At 43.0% G+C, this 22,017-nt stretch overlaps 1 protein-coding gene across 1 annotated transcript in view; it reads left to right on the plus strand.

The window, feature by feature from the left end:
* LOC132571772 (uncharacterized) overlaps window positions 1-21,258 on the plus strand; it is a 165,207-nt gene extending 143,949 nt beyond the window's left edge. The window contains exon 19 of the mRNA XM_060238564.1: window positions 20,937-21,258. Coding sequence (XP_060094547.1) covers window positions 20,937-21,238 — 302 coding nt within the window. The 3' untranslated portion in view covers window positions 21,239-21,258. The remainder of the gene's footprint in view (window positions 1-20,936) is intronic.
* The last annotated feature ends 759 nt before the right edge of the window (window positions 21,259-22,017 follow it).

Consider the following 22,017-nt stretch of genomic DNA (forward strand, 5'->3'; position numbering starts at 1 on the left):
GTTCAGCGTGCTATTTGATCTGCATCATTCCTTCTCCGGTCCCCGTCTGAATCTCCTTTCTTTCATTCTCCCCCCCACGCCCCCCACTCGAGCCTATTCAGAATCAGTTCAAGTCACTTTTGCACCAGCCGCTCAAAGGGTTAAGCTGACAGAGAACAAAGATTCCTGCAGACAGGCAGGCGCGGGGGGGCGGGGGGCGTAGAGAGGAAATCACGGATCTTTGAATTGTCTCTGGATTCCTTTTCCAGTCCCTCCCCTGAGATTGGAGAAGAGGGATCTAGTTGATAGAGTTGCTAGCAGTGGCGGACTGGCCAGGGTGTCAGCATGCCCGATGGCAAGTGGGCCCCTGATGAAGTGGGCCCCCTTAAACATTAGACTATATGTTTAAAATGTTAATGTCCTTTTAGTAGCTTGAAAATATAATAGACGTTCCAGTATTATTACTGTAATGCAACTAAAATTTTCATTGCCTCCAGGTGGGGTTGCCAGCCTCCAGGTGGGGCCTGGGGATTTCCTGCTTTTACAACTGATTTCCGGCTGGCAGAGATCAGCTCCCCTGGAGAAAATGCAATCTGCATTTACATTTAATATCTACTGCATACTGTCAGTAAAATGTACAATACATGTACACTGTAATTATATATATATAACAAAAATGGGGAAAAGGTACAATTAAAACTTTTGTGAAATAAATGTGTGTGTGTACAATACATGATACATATACACTGTACAATACATGTACACTGTAATTACACACGTTTGTGTAATTACAGTGGGGAGGACTTCAGAGGGGTACAATGCCAGAGAGTCCACCCTCCAAAGCATCCATTTTCTCCAGGAGAACTGATCTCTCTGTAGTCTGGAGATGAGCTGTAATTCCAGGGGATCCCCAGGTCCTACCTGGAGGCTGGCATCCTAAAGATGGGACACATGAAAGCTTATACTCAAAATTAAACTTTGTTGGTCTTAAAGGTCACTGATTAGAGATGCCATTCTATATCCATTATCTGAAGAGGAACGAATGTGTCTAGGGGCTCACAAAATTTGACCAGAGTTCCTGGTTTGTCTTGGGGGGAGATGCTACAAAATTCCCAGTGATCTGTATCAGGCTTACATGGGGCTACTTTTCACATGAGGAGGAGTGTGTAACTTGTAGCCAGGATTTCAGCCTGCATTTCCCAAACCTGAACTCACATGACATAAGAAGTTGCCTTCTACTGAGTCAGATTGCTGGTCTGCCAAAATCACTATTGTCTACTCTGACTGGCAGCAGCTCTCCAGAGTCTCAGGCTGAGGACTGTCACATCACCTATTACCTGAGCCTTTTCATCTGGATATGCTGATAACTGAATCTGGAACCTCCTTGCATGCAAATCTGCCATATAAATGCATGGATTGTGGGGAAAGCTTGAGTCAGAAGGCACAGCTCATCATATAGTAGAAGACCCATATAGGGAAAAACCCTACAAATGTGGCAAGAGTTTCACTCAGTTCTGTCTAACCTTATTACCCATAAGTGGGTGCATGTGGGAGAGAAACCATATAACTGGTTGGAGTGTTGGAAAAGGTTTTATTCTAGTTCTAGCCTAAGAATACATACAGGAGAGAAACAACTTAAGTGTTCCAAATGTGGGGTGTCCTTCAGCCACAAATACTGCCTCATTATACATGGTAAAGGTAAAGGTAGTCCCCTGTGCAAGCACCAGCCATTTTCGACTCTGGGGTGACATTGCTTTCACGTTTTCACGGCAGACTTTTTACAGGGTGGTTTGCCATTGCCTTCCCCAGTCATTTACACTTTCCCCCCAAGCAAGCTGGGTACTCATTTTACTGACCTCGGAAGGATGGAAGGCTGAGTCAACCTTGAGCCAGCTACCTGAACCAGCTTCCACTGGGATCGAACTCAAGTCATGAGCAGAGGGCTCTGACTGCAGCACTGCAGCTTTACCACTCTGCACCACGGGGCTCTTCATTATACATGAGAGCAGGGGTTTTGTGGTAAAAAAAAATCCCGACAGGAGCTCATTTGCATATTATGCCACACCCTCTGACATCACCATTGTTTCACAGGGTTTTTTGTAGAAAAAGCCCAGCAGGAGCTCATTTGCATATTACGGTATGCCACACCCTCTGATGTCACCATTGTTTTACATAGGGTTTTTTGTAGAAAAAGCCCAGCAGGAACTCATTTGCATATTAGGTCACACCCCTAGTGCCAAGCCAGCCAGAACTATATTCCTGTGCGTTCCCGCTCAAAAAAAGTCCTGCATGAGAGGGTCCGCAGGGGAGACAATCATTCAATAACAGATGCAACATTTTTTTAAAAAAAAGAACAGTTTGTTTATAATGATACAATCCAACCCAGCACGTAGGTTCAAAGCTTTCATACATATGCATCATTCTGTGTAAAAGAGAATTGTTCATGAAGGTTTAAGAAATGGATATGGAAGCAGGGCTACATCATAACAGACTGCCCCAGGAAAATGCACTGGGTTTCCTTTGCTGTCATATCATGTTCTGCACTGTTTAACATGAGTGTCACATTTAATACTGCTTTGTTCAGATGATGGCTGCATTTCAAATTTCTGCAATTCCTAGTCCTAGTACACTGCTTACTAGATGTCTCAACCTGTTGATTGCATTGACTGACATCATGTAATCCGCTTCAAGTCTCAGTGAGAAAAATGAACAAGACATAATGTCAATAAATCAATAATTGTAACTTAATCATCATATCTCATCACCATCTGAGATTCAGTTAAGGAATCCAATGCCAGTGAAAAAACCAGAAATTGCAGAATCTTCATTAACAGCAAATTAACAGTGTCAAACGCTTCAGAAAATCTCTGTAAAAATGCAAAAGTTTAGTCAAGAAGATAGATGCAACATTCTTAAGGGGAGGGTCACGACGAGCCTCTTTATGAATCTGTTGTTGTTGTAACCTGATTTTTGCATATAATTAGGGATCATTTTGTAGAAAAAGAGGTGCTAGAGCTCATTAGTACAACTCATTTGCATATGCCACACACCCCTGACATCACTAGAAAGTAATCTAAATTATATCAGCTCAGCGTCTATCTTAAAATACTTCTTGATTTATAATTCTCATAATAAACCTTACTCCTGTCCCATCATATTTTTAAAATGACTTTCTCCTATGTGGCCACAGTGGCACGAAGAAGATTTCCATCTGTTTGCTTTATATGTTTTGGTTATTTTCCCATTTTTTGTGAGGGAAAATATTAGAAAGTTTATCAAATCTTAGAGTTCAGCAAAATTCTCACAGGGGGTTTGAATGATGGGGCCCAGATGCAAGTGTCTGGGGCGGCGGGGAAGAAAGAAAGAGCACAAGCAAATTTAGAGGTTCTGGAGCTCTGCTCCTATGAGCACCGGCCCAAAATGAGGCCTACATGTAATGAAAGACACTTTGGATTCACCTCTTTGGACATGCTTGTCACCACAACATAGGAATGTGGGGGAATAAATCAGTATTTTTTCAGATTCAGGTATATTTGACCTGAAAAAATATCAGGATTCCCAAATACCAAATGCCAGTATAGTATTTGGTTTTGATTTTCTTCAAATTTCTGAATTTTTCAGGTCTCTTATTCCCTATGGGAAAAAATGTCTGGGTGGATGGAGGGGGTGTTTTTAAAGGTACAAGCACCAAAACTCCAGTGGAGCTGCTGCTGCTTTAATAGTCCCCACATTTCAAATAGATGGGACCAAGAGGTCCAATTCTATGGGCCTCTGAACACGGTGACCTAATCATCCTCCATTATTTCCTATGGAGGGGGCAGGGGAGCCCTCCAGGCTGCTTCCAGAGCCAAAACCATGCTCACAAGCAGCAATCATAGGTCAAAAGTCCCCCATAGAAGAACCAACAACAGGCCCAACTGAACCATTTGCAGAAAAATTTGCAGATACCGGTAATCCCAGTAGAACCATAAGCTAATGTGCCAAGACAAACAGAACCAAAGTCAGGCCTGAGAATCTTTGTGGTGGGGGTGGGGGGCTTTTGCAAGTCCAGCAGAATGAATTGCAATGTGCAGAAACCCAGCAGAACCCAGTGCCACTGTGGCAGTGCAAGCTCAGCAGGACAAATGCCAAACCAGAGAATCACACATCCAAGTAAGGGGAGGGGATTCTGCAAGCCCAGCAAAACAAATGGCAATGTGTAGATGCCCAGCAGAACCCAGTGCCACTGTGGCAGGGCAAGCTCAACAGAACCAAAGTGAAATCATAGCAGAACAAATCCAAACAGGGGAGGGATTTTGAAAGAATTGCACAACACTGATTTTTATTTATTTATCTATTTATTTAGGGTTTTTTTTTACTTTGTTAGTTTGTAAACTATGATAAAGTTTCAATAAAAGTTATCTTTATTTTTTAAAAAAACACAGAGGATACAAAGCTACTCTTGCAAATGAGTTTGGGGGGAGGGGACTCTTGAAACTGACAGACACACTTGAAACTGACACAAGCAATCATGCAAGTCCATAACCCCCCTCCCTCGCCCCATCCCATGACATAGAAACAAAGGGAAAGAAAAAAAACACAGTTCATGGGAGCCTACAAATACTGGCTTTTGATCTTCCTGGTAAATCCTGAATTTTTCTGGGATATTTTGAGACTTTTTTTTGGGTGGTGGGGGGGGATCCTGAAAAATTCTTGGGTAGACTTGTGATGCTGAATATATTCAAATAATACCGATAAGTGGGGGGGTTTTTTGGGGGGTATATTTTTGGCTCAAGTGCATTCAAATGCATGCCTTTGCCACCACAAGAATAGACACTGACTCCTCTTCTTCTCATTCTCTGCTGGAAAGCCACTGGGCAGGAGTTGGTGGCTGACATGTCTCACTGTTTTCTGCCCAAGCAAACAGTGATAACTGGTCAAAGCAACAACCCACCCACCCACCCCCCAAAAAATATAGGGCAGGAGGCATCCTTACCATAAAGCATCACTGTTGTCCAAAATACAGATAGGTACAATAGTTAATTCCAAATTAACATGTACAACTGCAGTGTTGCCTTTCCATTAATGTATGTCATTCACTGCTGCTGGGTTTAAAAGAAGAACAGGTCTATTAGCCTTGATAGCTACATGGAACCTCAATGTTTAGAAGCAGTGATAGAAAGTGCCATCAAATTACAGGTAACTTATAGAGACTCTGTAGGGTTTTCATGGCAAATGACGAAGAGAGGTAGCTTTGCCATTTGCCTGGCTCTGCATTAAAAAGGTAAAGGTATTTCCCTGTGCAAGCACCAGTTATTTTCGACTCTGGGGTGACGTCGCATCATGACGTTTTCACGGCAGACTTTTTAGGGGGTGTTTTGCCATTGCTTTCCCCAGTCATCTTCTTCTCCACCCCCCACCCCCAGCAAGCTGGGTACTCATTTTACTGATCTCAGAAGGATGGAAGGCTGAGTCAACCTTGAGCCGGCTATCTGAACCCAGCTTCCTCCAGGATCGAACTCAGGTTGTGAGCAGAGAGCTCAGATTGCAGAAGTGCAACTTTACCACTGTGCAACGTGGGACTGTCTGACTCTGCATTGGGACCCTGTTATTCCTCAGAGTTCTCCCATCCAAATACTAGCCAGGGCCAACCCTGCTTAGCTCCTGAGATCTGATCAGGCTAGCCTGTAGAGCTCTAAATTTCGCTGGGTGAAACAACAGGGATATGGTTGCCAACCTCCAGGTGGAGCCTGGAGACTTCATGGAATTACAACTGACCTCCAGAATATGGATGTCAGTTCCTCTGAAGAAAATTGCTGCTTTGGATGGTGAGTTCTTTGCCATTATACACCACAGAAGTCCCTCCGCTCCCCAAATCCTGCCATCCCCAGGCTCTACCCCAAATCTCCAGGAATTTTCCAACCTGGTTACCTGGAGCTGACAACTCTGTCTCTTGGAATTGGTAACCCTAGGGTTAAGTCTGTAGAGTTTGCCTTGTGAGTTTCCTGTAAGCAGGAGTGGAATTCTAGCAGGAACTCCTTTGCGTATTAGGCCACACAACTCTGATGTAGCCAGTCCTCCAAGAGCTTACAAGGCTCTTTTTTGTAAGCTCTTGGAGGATTGGCTACATCAGGGGTGTGTGGCCTAATATGCAAAGGAGCTCCTGCTAGAATTCCACCCCTGCCTGGAAGCATGCTGACCTCTCTTGGAAACAGAATGCTGAGCTAGGGAGACCTTTGGGTTGACCCAGCAGAGCTCATTTAATAATAGCATTCTGCTGGATAGAGACCCTTTTTATTTATTTTGATAATTTACATCTCTCCTTCCTAGTTTTATATCTCAATCACAATAAAGAGAAACCATTTTTACAGAATATCCACCAATAACTTGTAAACTGATTGAATGGAACACCAAACAAGAATGTTGCCACATCTTAAAACTCAGAGAGGGAGAGAGGGCGGGGGGGGGATTTTTAAAAAGACTTCTCAGCATCAGGCTTAGTAAAGCAAATCAACGAATGTCCATGATCCAGTCAATGCCACTGGCTTCTCATCCTCGGAGATGCTGAAGGGGTTAACTGCACCAAGCTCTCTTTCTGCCTAGAGAGGACCAGCAGGGGCAAGAAGGGGAGCTGGACGCTTTCCTGCACAGCTGCACAGGGAGCTATGAAAAGACCTTCCTGTCCTACCCTGATTTCCTTCCTGGTGAGAAACTTCCCCTTTTTCTTGTATTTACCCATCCTTGATGCATTTGAGGGAGATCTTGCCTATTCTGCCAGAAGGTGTGATGCAAAAGATACCCGGGGCAGGTAAGACTGAAAGCCAGGAGTGGGATCTAAATGGAGGAGAAGGATGTAAGGAGGGAGATGGTCAATGAACCTGCAACCGGAGGTGCAATGAAGTCTCTTTTTGCAAGCTCCAGGTCAGGGAGGGAAAGGTACTGTATCTCAGACACTGCAGTGGTCCATGATCACCAACTTTCTGATCCCCATGGGGCCTCTTCCTTGTTCTTTTCTATTGGTGGGATTGCCTTATTCACATTTTAACAGAATATTGTGGCATCAAACTGAGAGAAGCAGGGGCTTTTGTGAGGACCACACCTCACACAGTGACCATGCAGTCTGACGAAGGCCCTCCTGACAGGTTCAGTCTCACCACTGTCAAGAGTCTTGTGGCAAGAGGTTTATTGAAGCAGAAGCTTTCCTGCACTTCATCAGACACCTAAGGTGACAGTTGTCATTCACAACAGTTTCTATCACAAGGAATCTATCAGTCTTGAAGGGACAACAAAGCTCTTTTGTTTTGGCTACAACAGACTACCAGAGTTTACTTCCCTCCCTTTGGTTTTGTTAGAAAGAGCTTTTTCTTCCCTCTCTTGTAATACTTGAACTCAGGGGTGTCCAAGGGAGTTGACTGAGGAGAGTCAAATGGAAAGTACTTCTTCACTCAATTAGTAATTAAATTGTGGAATTCACTCCCAACGGATGTAGTGATAGCCACAAGCAAAGTTGGCTTTGAGAGGGAATCAGCTTTGTGGAAGAAAGGTCCTTGGGTGGTTATTAGCCAAAGCGACTAAAGGGAACCTCCATATACAGAGGCACTAAACCTCTGGATGCCAGAGCTAGGAGGTAACTTCAGGGGAAAGCCTTGGCCTCCCAAGACTCCTAGATGGCCCCTATAAAGGAAAGGATTCTAGACCTCTAGTCTGATTCAGCAGGCCACCTTTTGTGTTCTTGTTACAATTTTGTAAATATGAACTATTATAGATTCAGGTGCTTTCAGGTCTCTATAAGTGAAATGTTCATGTTGGAATGGGATGATTTGTGAGTTGTGACCCTAGTGCTAAGACACTAGGCACAGAAGAAGAAGAAGATATTGGATTTATATCCCACTCTATACTCTGAGTCTCAGAGCGGTCACAATCTCCTTAACCTCCCCCCGCCCACAACACATACCTTGTGGGGCAGGTGGGGCTGGAAGAGCTCTCACAGAAGCTGCTCTTTCAAGGACAACTCTGCCAGAGCTATGGCTGACCCAAGGCCATTCCAGCAGCTGCAAGTGGAGGAGTGGGTAATCAAACTCGGTTCCCCCAGATAAGAGTTTGTGCACTTAACCACTACACCAAACTGGCTCTCACTGTCCCATTTATTGTGCTGTTAACTGCTGAGATTTGTTTTGAACAGATAAAAATGCATTGCTTAATTTGTTGTCCTCAACATATGTGCCACTTTACAGAATAGCTAAATTGGGGTCCAGTAGCACCTTAGAGACCAACAAGATTTCTGGGATATAAGCTTTCAAGAGTTAAAGCTCCCTTTACCAGATACAGATAGGAATGGAGATCACTGAGCCTTTACATTCCAGTCAGAAGGTAGGAGGGGTGTTGCAAAGAAAGGATGCCATGATGTGAAGGTATAATGCAAAATGTAATCAGAGCAGGGAAGAATCATGTGAATTCCAGGGCTAGTGGGGTGTATTGGTTAAGAGCAGTTAAGAGCAGCAGACTCTAATCTGGGTTTGATTCCCCATTCCTACACATGCAGACAGGTGGGTGACCTTGGGTCAGTCACAGTTCTCTTGGAGCTGTTCTCTCAAGAGCAATTCTCACAGAGCTCTCTCAGCCTTACCTACCTCAGAGAGTGTCTGTTGTGGGGAGAGAAAGGGAAGGAGATTGTAAGCCACTGTGACACCTTCAGGCAGTGAAAAGTGGAGTATAAAAACCAACTCCTCTTCCTTCTCCTCCTCCCCTCTGCAGTCTGAAGCTGTACAGTCAAGAAAGTTCATACCCTGCCACAAATGTTGTTCATCTTTAAGGTGCTACAGGACTCTGGCTCTGTTCTACTGATACAGACAAACATGTATCTTGATCTATAGCCAAGATGCAGGTTAAATTTCTCTGTGAGAAATATGTCTGCACATAGCCCTTTTTTTTTTTATCTAGCACTTAGAATGTTTGTGAAGATTCCAGAGTACTACTAGAGGCTTTGTTGCAGTTTCCATAGCTGCAAAATACCTTTTCCATGTTTAGAAGTATAAATTATTTTTCCTGCTTTGCAGCACTTCTGAATGCTGAATTTCCTTTCTAATCCAAGAGCTGAAGCTAGGAATAAAAATGGAAAAGCAGGATCCAGCAGGACCTGAATCAGGGGGGAAACTGGAGGGCAGCGGAGGAGACCCTCATGTCCTCCAAGGAGAAACCATCCAGGAGGTTCTAACTGGGGCAGCCCCACAACAAATTAAAGAAGAACCGGATGAGGGGCTAGAGCAATGCTGGGATGCTCAGTGGCAGGAGTTCTTGAAGGTGGCCAAATGCCCTTATCCAGAATGGAGACAGCCACAGTTGTCCCATTCTCTTTTGGAGGCAAATCTGAAGATGATCCAGGCCTCCTACAAGGAAATGGCAGATTCCAACCAGTGGCCTAGAGGAGAATGGTTGATCCAGTCCCTGCCAGACCTCCTAGGCGAAGCACAACAGGCCTGCAAAAGCCTCGATTCTTCTCAGACTGTGAAGGTCGAGATTCCAAATGAGGAGGACGCCGTCAGCCTGGAGATGCGACGTCAGTGCTTCAGGCAGTTCTCTTACCGTGAAGCCGAAGGCCCCCGAAAGATATGCCAGCAGCTCCAAGAACTTTGCCATCAGTGGCTGAGTCCTAAGAAGCACACCAAGGAGCAGATCCTGGAGCTGCTGATTCTGGAGCAATTCTTGACCATCCTTCCCTGGGAAATGCAGAGCTGGGTCAGGGAACGTGGCCCCGAGACGTGTGCAGAGGCTGTGGTCCTGGCAGAGGATTTTCTCCTGATGCTACAGGAGCCTGAGAGACAGAAGTCAAAGGTACAAATATCTGGCTTTTAAGCAGGGGTGGAATTCTAACAGGAGCTCCTTTGCATATTAGGCCACACACCCCTGAGGTAGCCAATCCTCCAAGAGGTTACAGGGCTCTTTCTTGTAAGCTCCTGGAGGACAGGCTACCTCAGGGGTGTGTGGCCTAATATGCTAAGTAGCTCCTGCTAGAATTCTACCCCTGCTTTTAAGGAACTCCTGAGAGTTGAGACCTGTTTTTTTTTTGGGGGGGGGGGGAGGGCTGCTGTTGTTCTCCTGTTTTAAAATAGGTTGTCTTTTGTTATTAATCATATTGTGAGCTGCCTCAAGCACAGTTTACAGGAGGTGGCTAATAAATATTTTAAATTTTAAAAACAGCTGATCAGTCTGTTGGGTTGTCAACTTCCAGGTGACACATAGGGATCTACCGCTGTTTCAGTTGATCTCCAGACCACCAAGATCAGTTTCCCCTGAGAAAATGGCTGCTTTGGAGGGTGGCCTCAGTGGCATTGTACCCCGATAATGTCTTTCCCGTCCCCAAAACTCACTCTCCCCAGGTTTCACCCTCACATCTCCAAGAATTTCCCAGCCTACAGCTAGCAACTATAAGCAGGGAAGCTGAGTTCACCAAATATGTTTAAATACCCTGCTTCTCTGAAATAATTAACCAGGATGGGTAGGGTTGCCAATCCCCAGGTGGGGACAGGGGATCCCCCGGTTTGGAGATCCTCCCCCCGCTTCAGGGTCGTCAGAAAGCAGGGGAGGGGAGGGAAATGTCTGCTGGGAACTCTGTTATTCCCTATGGAGATTTATTCCCATAGAAAATCAAGGAGAATTGATCCGCGGGTATCTGGGGCTCTGGGGGGGCTGTTTTTTGAGGTAGAGGTGCCACATTTTCAGTATAGCATCTAGTGCCTCTCCCCAAAATACCCCCCAAGTTTCAAAAAGATTGGACCAGGGGGTCCAATTCTATGAGCCCCAAAAGAAGGTGCCCCTATCCTTCATTATGTCCTATGGAAGGAAGGCATTGAAAAGGTGTGCCGTCCCTTTCAATGTGATGGCCAGAACTCCCTTTGGAGTTCAATTATGCTTGTCACAGCCTTGATCTTGGCTCCACCCCAATGTCTCCTGGCTCCACCCCCAAAGTCCCCAGATATTTCTTGAATTGGACTTGGCAACCCTAAGGATGGGAAAGAAACTTTATTCAAGCCTCAGGCTTTGCATTATGGTTGCCAGCTTCAGACTGGGAAATTCTTAGAGATTTGTGGGTTGGAGCTTGGGTAGGAGCCTCAATGAGGCATAAGGACATAATATCCCCACTCCAAAGCAACCATTTTCTCCAGGGGAGCTGATCTCTGCCAGCTGGAGATCAGTTGTAAAAGTGGAAGATCTCCAGGCCTTACATGGAGGCTGGCAACCCTACTCCTAGACCTCTGCACTGGACTCAGCTTGTTTATGTAATAAGAGAACCACTAGCTGCTATAACAGGCAATCCACATGACAGCGCACTTTTAAAATGTGCGGCTTAGTTTATTATTAAGCATGGAGTTTGACCACTCAGAGACTCGAATGTCCCTACAGCCCTTCCTTAAAAGGAATAGCAGGATTAGTTACACATATGCACGCTCGCAAGCAGAGTTGCTGCATTTTGTATCTAATTTGTGGACATTTCATCATTTTTTTTTTTTTACAAAACTGCACTCCCTGTTCAAGGCCATATAGAGAGAGCCAACTTTTGTTGTTGTTCAGTCGCACAGTCAAGTCCGACTCTTTGCAACCCCATGGACCAAGTCACTTCTATCTTCCACCATCCTCCGAAGTCTGCTCAAATTCGTGTTTGTTACATCAGTAATGCTGTCCAGCCATCTCATCTTTTGCTGTCCCCTTCTTCTTTTGCCTTCTGTCTTTCCCAGCATCAGGGTCTTCTCATTCCCTTCTCATTTGGTGGCCAAAGTATTTGAGCTTCAGCATCTGACCTTCCAGAGTCTGGGTTGATTTCCCTTAGGACTGACTGATTTGATCTTCTTGCAGTCCAAGGGACTCTCAAGATTCTTCTCCAGCGCCACAGCTCAAAAGCATCTATTCGTCTGCGCTCAGCCTTCCTTCAGCTAGGAAGTCTGAATACTCTTTCTTGTTTGTTTGTTTGATTTTTTATACTGCCCATTCCCTGCAAGCAGGGCTCAGAGCAGTGTGCAACAGCACATTAGAACATCATATTGTATGGAACAAAACATTAAAATTTATAATAAAAATCAATTAACCCAATTTAAACAGAAGGCAGTCAAAATTTTACAGATTAATGTTTGGGTTCCTATGGTTTCTGATGAGTAGACTTCAACCACATTGCTGTTCCCTCACCTTTTCTTTAAAAATTGTACAGTGCTAACCTGAATAGCCCCCTGACTACCCAATCTTGACAGAGTTTGGTAGTTAAGCTGGGTTAGCCATGGTTGGTACTTAGATGAGAGACTATCAAGGAAGCTTGTGGGGGGGGGGGCGGTGCCACGCAGAAAAAGGCAATGGCAAACCACCTCTGTCTGTCTCTTGCCTTGAAACACCATGGTCTGGGAGTCGCCATGAGTTAGTCATGAACAGATGGCAGGCACACAGTTGTTACTGACCTGGGGAACTGCATAATGCCGTCTGAAATATGTGAACACAGTGCAAACCAAGTGGGCATGCAGGGCCAAGAGAAAAGTGTGCCTGGAAAGTCTGAAATCTGTATGCTGACAAGCAAATTTACTTTTCCTTTTTGTTTTCCCCTTTCCAGACTCCTGGTCTGTTGGAGGAAGAATTTATTGGTGCCGCCAAGTCTGAGGACAATCCCTCAGATGGTGTACAGATGCCAGACTCCATGGAAACCAGCTTGCTGGGTAAGGATAAGAGTTCATGAGGATATTTGGGGAATCATTCAGCCAAAGTCTGTTTATTTCATACATTGGATTATCTCTTGATAGGGATGCCAGGATTCCCACTACAACTGGAGGCCTCTGGGCAATTCTCTTTGGTGCTCCCCAGTGCCTCAAGCACTGGTGGGAGGGATTGGGAGAGCCATAGAGTTTTTATGAAATGCTAGAGTGCCCCCCTCATGTCACTTCCAGTTTAAACTGGAAGTGGCGTAGGCATAACACCAGGTTACATTAGTTCTGTCTTTTAGACTTTGGCTTAGTTCAGACAGAGGGCAAAATCACAGTTTCATTGAAGTGATTGTGGTTAATGTGATTTTCTGAATATGGGCCAATCCCTTAACTAGAATTAGATAGGATCTGAGTCACAGCCTGAAACAATGGCTTCAGGTTGGCCTATTAGCCATGGCTATTAGTTCGTGAAAGAGCCCCATGGCACAGAGTGGTAAAGCTGCAGTACTGCAGTCCTAAGCTCTGCTCACGACCTGAGTTCAATCTTGGTGGAAGCTGGGTTCAGGTAGCTGGCTCAAGGTTGACTCAGCCTTCCATCCTTCCAAGGTTGGTAAAATGAGTATCCAGTTTGCTGCGGGGGGAGTGTAGATGACTGGGGAAGGCAGTGGAAAGGAAAAGGAAAGGAAAGGTCCCCTGTGCAAGCACCAGTCGTTTCCGACTCTGGGGTGACGTTGCTTTCACAACAGACTATTTACGGGATGGTTTGCCATTGCCTTCCCCAGTCATCTACACTTTCCCCCCAGCAAGGTGGGCACTCATTTTACTGACCTCGGAAGGATGGAAGGCTGAGTCAACCTCGAGCTGGCTACCTGAAAACCAGCTTCCACCGGGGATTGAATTCAGGTAGTGAGCAGAGTTTAGGACTGCAGTACTGCAGCTTTAACACTGCATTGCCATGGGGCTCTGGCAAAACACCCGATTTTTGTGAAAGCAACGTCACCCCAGAATCAGAAACAACTGATGCTTGCACTGGGGACTACCTTTACCTTTTTATTAGTTCATGAACACATTCATATCCAGACAGGCTGTCTCTGCTCAATCTAAATTTTTTATCATACTTCAAAGCAATGATGGGGGTGAGGGCAGAACTTGCACACAGGGGTGATCCCCTACAACTTTGATGCCTCTAGCTTGTGCAGAATCTGTTCTATACACTCCTGAAACTGTGCCTGTCATTTCCTCAGAAAGCACTTTTTTGGGGGGGGGGCTGTAACTCAGACCCTGAAAATCCAATCCTCACCAAATTTGGAAGGCAGCCAGAGGAGAGTCAGATCCACTGCAAGTTGGGTTTTTCTAGTATGGCGGCGGGGTGGGGGGGGGAGGGCTGTTCTACTATGCCATGAACCTCACAAACTGAACCAGTTCGTTTGGCTCCTAAAAGTTTGTGACAGTTCATGATTCACGAACCAGGCATGCCACAAACCAACAAAGTGAACTGCATTTTCCCGGTTCATGCCCATCCCTAACCATAGTTAAAATAAATCAAGGGGAGGGGGCGGAGCGTCGCCGGGTAATGGTGGACGCAAATTAGCACAGCTCCGTTCCTTCCCTCCGAAATCCCGGCCCTATTGCTAAATCGCGGACCGAAAAAGCAGCCCCAAATGGGAAAATCTTTAAAAAACAAAGCAAAGGCGAAGGAAACTCCAAAATCGAAAACGAAGGCGACGGCAGAGACGACCCAGTCGGTAAGGAAGTTTTTCTCCCCCAACTCCTCTCCGAGGCGGGAAAACCAGGAGGCCTTAGTTATGGCAGCAGGGCAACATTCCCCTGGGACTGAGCAATTGCAGACAGACGAGACACCCTTAACAAGAAAAGACATTTTGCAGCTCAAAGAGGATATTCATACCTTCTTTAAGGAGTCTATGCAAAGCTGGCTAGCTCCAATAAATAAAAAAGTCGAGGAGATGGAGAACGACATGGAAGTAACTGCCAAAATGGCGGAACGCAATGCAGAAGCCTCCCTTGCATTGCAGACAGAAATAAAACAAATAAAAATTAAAGAAGCAAGGCTCAATGCTAGAATTATAACGCTGGAAAACCGTTGGAGAGCCTATAATTTGAAATTTAGAGGGATTAAAGAGGGCGCGGAGGAAGACATGGGTATTTTACCCTTTATTAACAAATGGCTGATGGAGGTGTTGGGCCGAGAAAATAGCACAGCTCCGGAGATTGTAAAAGCTATACGTCTGGGACCGTTTGCCTTAGCAAAGAAAGGAAGGCCAAGAGATATATTGGTCCAGTTTGTATTTCCCACGACGAGAACCAGGATACTTCAGGAAGCTAGAAAGAAAGGAGCCTTGAGCTTTGAAGGGCAAAAAGTCCTAGTCCTATTAGACTTACCACCAGAAGCCTTAGAAAAAAGAAGGAACCTGAAATTCTTCGCAACTAAATTGTATACTGAGAACTTTCGCTTCCGTTGGAGCCCTATTTCTGACATTTTAGTGTACAAAGGAGGAGCTCTACTAAAAGCGTCAAATCTACAAACGGGAAAACTGCTTTTAAAGAAACTGAATATTAAACTATCTCAAAAGGAAGAGGAAGAGCTCCAGATCCTTTCCCCAGACGTAGAGGAGGAAGAAGAACAAACCCCTACTGACACACGCTGACAAACTGACAACGTATTAGTGAACAAGAAAAAAGAAGAAGACACAAGGAACTTTTATATTGTGTAGTGTGCAAATTTTAAGTATGTGTATTAGGCCCTACTGTTAGAAGCAGTATTATGCAAAACCACCAGAGGGCAGTGCTAGTTAAGTAAATCAGATAGAACCTATGTATATACTTTAACTAACACATTGTATAGTGAAAGTCAAGTTAAGTATTATTTTACAGGAACTTCAGTTGGTTTAAATATTAAGGGAGGGGGGTAAGTAAATTGTGGTAAATTGAGTTAAATTTGAATGAGGGTACGAATGTGTGTTGATTAAATAAGAAAATGCATTTACGATATGTTTAAATTGAAATGAGGAGTTTCACTCAGTCTGCTTATATCTTTTCAGGAGGGAAGGAGGGAACTTTTACTTTGTACTGTTGTTTATGGAGAAAAGTTGTGACATTTGAACAACGCTCCCGGAGAATAATAGTAGTGGTAACAGGATTATTTTTACTTTTCAGATAAGAAAGCACTGTAATAGCTTTCTTAGCTCTGTTTGGTATTTTTAGAGGAGGAGTTTCTGAAAAGTTTCCCCTAATTAGGGAATTTAGTTTAAAAAGTTTAAAAAGTTGCTTTTTAAGTTAAGTTTTGTGGTGTGAGGTGGTGGGTTGTTGTAACACTACTGAAAATTGTTGTTATTAACATTTTTTTTTTACTTTTACTTTTATTTTTATCTTTGTTAGTTAGATTGGAAGATGACACGCCCATATAAGCTCCTCAGTTGGAACTGTAGAGGTCTCAATAATATTGTAAAACGTAAGAGACTACTTAACACCATGCAAAGAGATAGAGCAAACATAGTATGCCTACAGGAGACGCATTTAAAAAACACAAATGGAAAACTATTGTCCTCAAACTGGTTTAATCAAAGTTATTTGGCAGCAGGAACATCAAAATCTAGAGGAGTAGCAATTTTAATATCGAAATCAGTACCTTTCCATTGCCAAAAAGTAAAAGCAGACCCTAGAGGTCACTATATTTTTATTAGTGGAGAATTGGACGGCCAGCCACTAACAATAGCATCTTTGTATGCCCCAAACGTAAACCAAAAAGAGTTTTTGAAAACTACTTTACAACTATTGTCTGAATTTCAGAAAGGAGAAACAATAATTGGTGCCGACCTAAATTACATATTAGACCCCAAACTAGACAGAACATATAAAACGGGGGAAAAAATACTGAAACCAACAGGTCTACAGAATATATTAGATACATTTAATTTGGTGGACGTATGGCGTGCATTAAACCCTGGAGTAAGGCAATATACTTATTACTCCACCGTTCACCAAATTCACACAAGAATTGATTATCTTCTAGTGAGCAAAAAGTTGGCTAACCAAATTCAGGAAGCAGATATAGGCCCCCGTACAATCTCAGATCATTCCTGGGTTACGGGATCACTTACCACTCAATCTGAAGACAAACAGGGATACCATTGGAAACTGAATAAATTATTGCTACAAGATGAATTGATTTGTAAAAAAATTTCAGCAGCGATAAAGGAATACTTTAAATTTAATACCACCAAGGACGTAACACAAGGCACACTGTGGGATGCATTTAAAGCAGTTATTAGAGGGCAATTAATTGCAATAGCTTCCACTCATAAAAAGGAAAGACAATCATTAATACTAGAACTTACTAATAATATTAAACATATGGAACTGCAATATGCAAAAAAAGGAGGGAAAAAACTGTTAAGAACATTAGAACAGGAACGAAAAAAATTGGAACTATTGGAAACATCTCAAATACAAAAAATTTTACTGATACTCAATCAAAAATATTTTACCAAAACACCTAAATCGATAAAATTACTCAAACAGAGGACCACACAGACGAGGGCCTCCCATCTTATCCATAATATGCGAAATCAACAGGGATCCCTAGTTACTAAGTCAAGTGATATAATTCAAGTTTTTCAGAAATTCTATCAAAAGTTATACGAATCAGAGAACCCAAAACCTGACAAAATTAAGGAATATCTTACTTCAATAAATTACAATGTTAAAATATCTTCGGACCATAAGGCATACTTAGAACAAGATATAACTCCCCTGGAAGTCTCTGAAACCTTAAAGCATATTAAAAACAATAAGGCTCCAGGCAGGGATGGAATCCCTATAGAATTCTATAAGGCCTTTGAGCAAGAGCTGTTGGAGCCCTTAGTACACACCTGCAATTCCGTCATGTACAGTGGAGAAATGCCTAACACTTGGTCTGAAGCAAGAATTACAGTAATCCCTAAACCTGGAAAAGACAAACAAAACCCAGCCTCTTTTAGACCTATTTCTGTTCTAAATAATGACTTTAAAATATTCTCTGCTTTGATGGCCAACAGATTGAATAACGTCATCACAGAATACATACATGACGACCAATCAGGTTTTATCCCCACAAGAACGTTAACGGATAATATCCGTAAAACAATGGATTTAATATTTTTGGGGAAACAAAGACAGGAAGAATCAGTCCTTTTGGCCATCGACGCAGAGAAGGCCTTCGATAGGGTGGAGGTCCCTTATTTAATTACTTTATTACAATATATGGGATTTGGTCAGAAATTTTTAACCTCCATTAAAACTTTATATGCAAAACCTAAAGCACAAATCTATATTAATAATTATAGATCTGAGGACTTGGAGTTGCATAGGGGTGCGAGACAGGGATGTCCTCTGTCTCCTATATTATTCGCACTTTCTATAGAACCGCTGGCCTTTGCGGTACGTAAAGAGAAATCGATAACTGGCATATCAGTAGGAAACGAAGAGTATAAATTGAGTTTATTTGCCGATGACGCAGTTTTTTATGTTACAAACCCCTTTCAATCTATCTCATCACTATTAAATCATATCCAAATATTCAGTGGAATATCAGGTTTTAAGATAAATTATACAAAATCTGAATTATACCCTATCGTATTGTCTCCAAATACTAAATCAAATCTACTAAACGCCTTTCCTTTCAAATGGGTTCAAAAATCTATTCGGCACTTGGGTATACAAATACCATTAAATTTACAGGACCTCTATGCGGTCAACTACAAAGTAATGGATAGTACCATTAAAATACAATTGGAACAGTGGAGCAAATTAAATCTGACTTTGTTAGAAAAAATTGATATGATTAAGACCTTCGTTCTTCCTAAATATTTATTTCTATTTTATAACCTACCCTGTTATATTTCACCTAAGGACTTTGGAGAAAGACAAAAGTTTATTTCTAAATTTTTATGGTCAAATAAAAAACCAAGATTTCAATTTAAGTTAATGACAAGACCAATAAAACAGGGGGGGTTAGGCCTACCTAATTTAGAAGCTTATTATTTAGCTGCAAATTTAAAAAACATATTAATGTATGCAATAAAGCACTGCGGGAAACCGTGGGTAAAAATTGAGGCATCATATCTAAAAAATGACCATCTATGGGAAGCCATCTGGAACACTCCTAATGACAGACACTTTACCACGAACAATAATCCATACCTAGCTCTGACCTTAAAACTTTGGGATAAACACAAAAAAACTTTAATACCATCCACTTCACCGATGGCAAGCTTTCTGGGTCAAGCATGGTTTAAACCAGGACGTGAACCAGGGGATTTTAAAATTTGGAGAGAGACAGGAATATACCAGTTCCAAAATATCATTAAGAATGGGCAAATGCTAACTAAAACACAATTGGAAGCGCAATTTAAAATATCAATCCCATGGTTTCAGTATCAACAAATACATTTTATTTTACATAACCCCAGAATTGTAGAAGTGATTGACAGGCCGCTAACAACATTTGAAAACTTGTTGAAAAAGAATTCAGAACGAACTAAAACATTAACGTCGACTATATATAACTTAATTAATGCTAAAGATTGGTCTGATATTACAACCCAACAGAAAGCTTGGGAGAAAGACTGTGGTATATCCCTCTCCCTGGAACAATGGCAAGCCATTTGGGATTCTTCACTTTACACCACATATTCATTAAATATGAAACTCCAAAACTACAAGCTGTTTGCAAGATGGTACTTGACACCTAAAAAACTTTTTTTGGCTCACATAAAACCAACCCCAGATTGTTGGAAGGGCTGTAAGCAGGAAGGGTCATTTTTACATTGTTGGTGGCTGTGCCCAGTAATTAACAAATTTTGGAGAGAAATTAAACACGTAATTGATATTATTGCAGCAGAAGATATCCCCGTCACTCCAGAATCGTTCCTTTTGAATTTTTGGCCCAACTCAAAACTTTCTAACCTGAGAAAGGAATTAATAAGTCTTTTGTTAATGGCGGCAAAGTTACTGATTGCTCAATTTTGGAAAAGAGATACGTCCCCTACAACACAACAATGGTTGACTAAAGTATGGGAGGTAGCAGCTTTGGATAAACTGGCAATACAAATAAAAGCAATGGAGACACAAAGGAAGAATAATAACTTTATTAAAAAATGGTTTCCGTTTTTTACTTATATAAATTCACAAGAGGATCATCAGAAATATGTTCCAAAGAAATATATTGATTTTTCATATTATTGAATATTATATCTAGATGAATGATAACATATTGTTTAGTTTTATTGACATCCAATGTTGTAAAGAATGGGAGGAGACTTAGAGTAGTCTACGTATAAATGTAACATAGGACTTCATCTTTCAAGAAATGTTTAGATGTTAAAAGTGTATTTGAATTATTAAATGTTGTTAAAATTAATAAAAATTTAAAGTTTAAAAAAAAAAATAAATCAAGGTTTTGTGGTATGTCTGAACGGAGCCACTCTCACGCACAGACTCACACACCATCAGAGTGTTGACTCTTGGAAATTTATGCCCCAAAAATCTTGTTGGTCTCTAAGATATTATTGATCTTGAATCTGCAGATCAACATGGCTACCCAGTTTGGCATAGTGGATAGAAGCACAGAATCAAATCTGGGAAAACCGGGTCTGATTCCCACTCCTCCAAATGCAGTCTGCTGGGTGACCTTGGATTAGTAACAGTTCTCTCAGAGCTGTTATCTCAAGAGCAGTTTTCTCAGAGCTCTCTCAGCCTCACCTACTTCACAGGGTGTCTGTTGTGGGGAGAGGAAGGGAAGGAGATTGTAAATAGCTCTGAGACTCTGAGTGAAGGGTGAGGTATAAATCCAATTCCCCTCCCCCTCCCTTTGAAACTTATTAAATAACTCTCTGTTTATTATAGGAGGCCATGATCAGGTTCTGGAGAACGAAGAGGCTACTTTTCATCTGCAAAGGTCAGAGAGTGAACCACTGGGTGTCAGTGGAATAACCATGGAAAGAGCTAAGGAGAAATTTTTCCCAAGTCCTGAGTTAGAAGAGATTCCTGGAAGTCAACTGGGACTTGAAAGGCACCAGGAAAGCTATTTGTGGAAGATGGCTGAACAAGGTTTTCTGTGTGAAGACAGGGAGCGCAGTTTCCATGCAAGTCCCTTTCAAGACAGGCCTGAAAAATGCCAGAGAACCAGCATGGATGCTGACTTTGGGAAAACCCTCCGTCAAAGCTTGGACCTTCTCAAGACACCGAAGAAACGGATGAGGAAATTTAAATGCTCCTATTGTGGAGCAACCTCCAACATCAGAGCGAACATTGTGGTCCATGAACGGATTCACACCGGGGAGAAGCCCTACTCTTGTCTAACCTGTGGCAAGAGCTTCAGTCGGAAATCGACCCTTGTCCGACACAAGAGGACACACACAGGGGAGAAACCATATGAATGTTCAGTCTGTGGGAAAAGCTTCAGCATTCGCTGTAACCTCTTGCGGCACGAAAGAGTCCACACGGGCGAGAAGCCCTATCATTGTATGTACTGTGGGCAGAGCTTCAGTCGCAGGCTTCTGCTTGTTATACACGAGAGGACCCACATGGGAGAGAAAACCATATAAACTCTTGCAGTGTGGCGAAAGGGGTTTTGCTGTTTTTGCTATTCTGACATGTGTAGGAATTTGCTTCTGAGAGAAGAGCAAGAGTCCAGTAGCACCTTAAGCAGGGATTTTTTTTGTAGCAGGAACTCCTTTGCATGTTAGGCCACACTACCCTGATGTAGCTAATCCTCCAAGAGCTTACAGGGCTCTTTGTACAAGGCTTACTGTAAGCTCCAGGATGATTGGCTACATCAGGGAGGTGTGGTCTAATATGCAAAGGAGTTCCTGCTACAAAAAAAAGCCCTGAACGTAAGTACTAACAAGATCTTTTGGCAGGGTGTGAACTTTCCTGAATCACTGCTCACTTTTTCAGATATCAGTTATCTGAAGGAAGAAGACAACTGCAGATTTATACCCTGCCCTTCTCTCTGAATCAGATTTCAGAGCGGCTTACAATCTCCTTTATCTTCTTCCCCCACAACAGACACCCTGTGAGGTGGGTGTGGCTGAGAGAGCTCTCCCAGACAGGACCAGATCTACATGTTTTTTGAGGGGGGGGGGGCAAAATTAAAAAATGACGCTCTCTTATGGGCTATTCTATCTTATGGCCCCATAGAATACAATGGACTTCATACTCAATTTGGCGCCCTCCCTCCATCGGCGCCCAGGGCAAGCACCCCCCTCTGCCTCCCCCTAGATCCAGCCCTGCTCCCAGAAGCTGCCTTTTCAAGGACAACTCCTGCGAGAACTATGGCTGACCCAAGGCCATTCCAGCAGGTGCAAGTGGAGGAGTGGGGGAA

Source organism: Heteronotia binoei, chromosome 5 (genome assembly GCF_032191835.1).
Source record: "Heteronotia binoei isolate CCM8104 ecotype False Entrance Well chromosome 5, APGP_CSIRO_Hbin_v1, whole genome shotgun sequence".
Taxonomy (NCBI): Eukaryota; Metazoa; Chordata; class Lepidosauria; order Squamata; family Gekkonidae; genus Heteronotia; species Heteronotia binoei.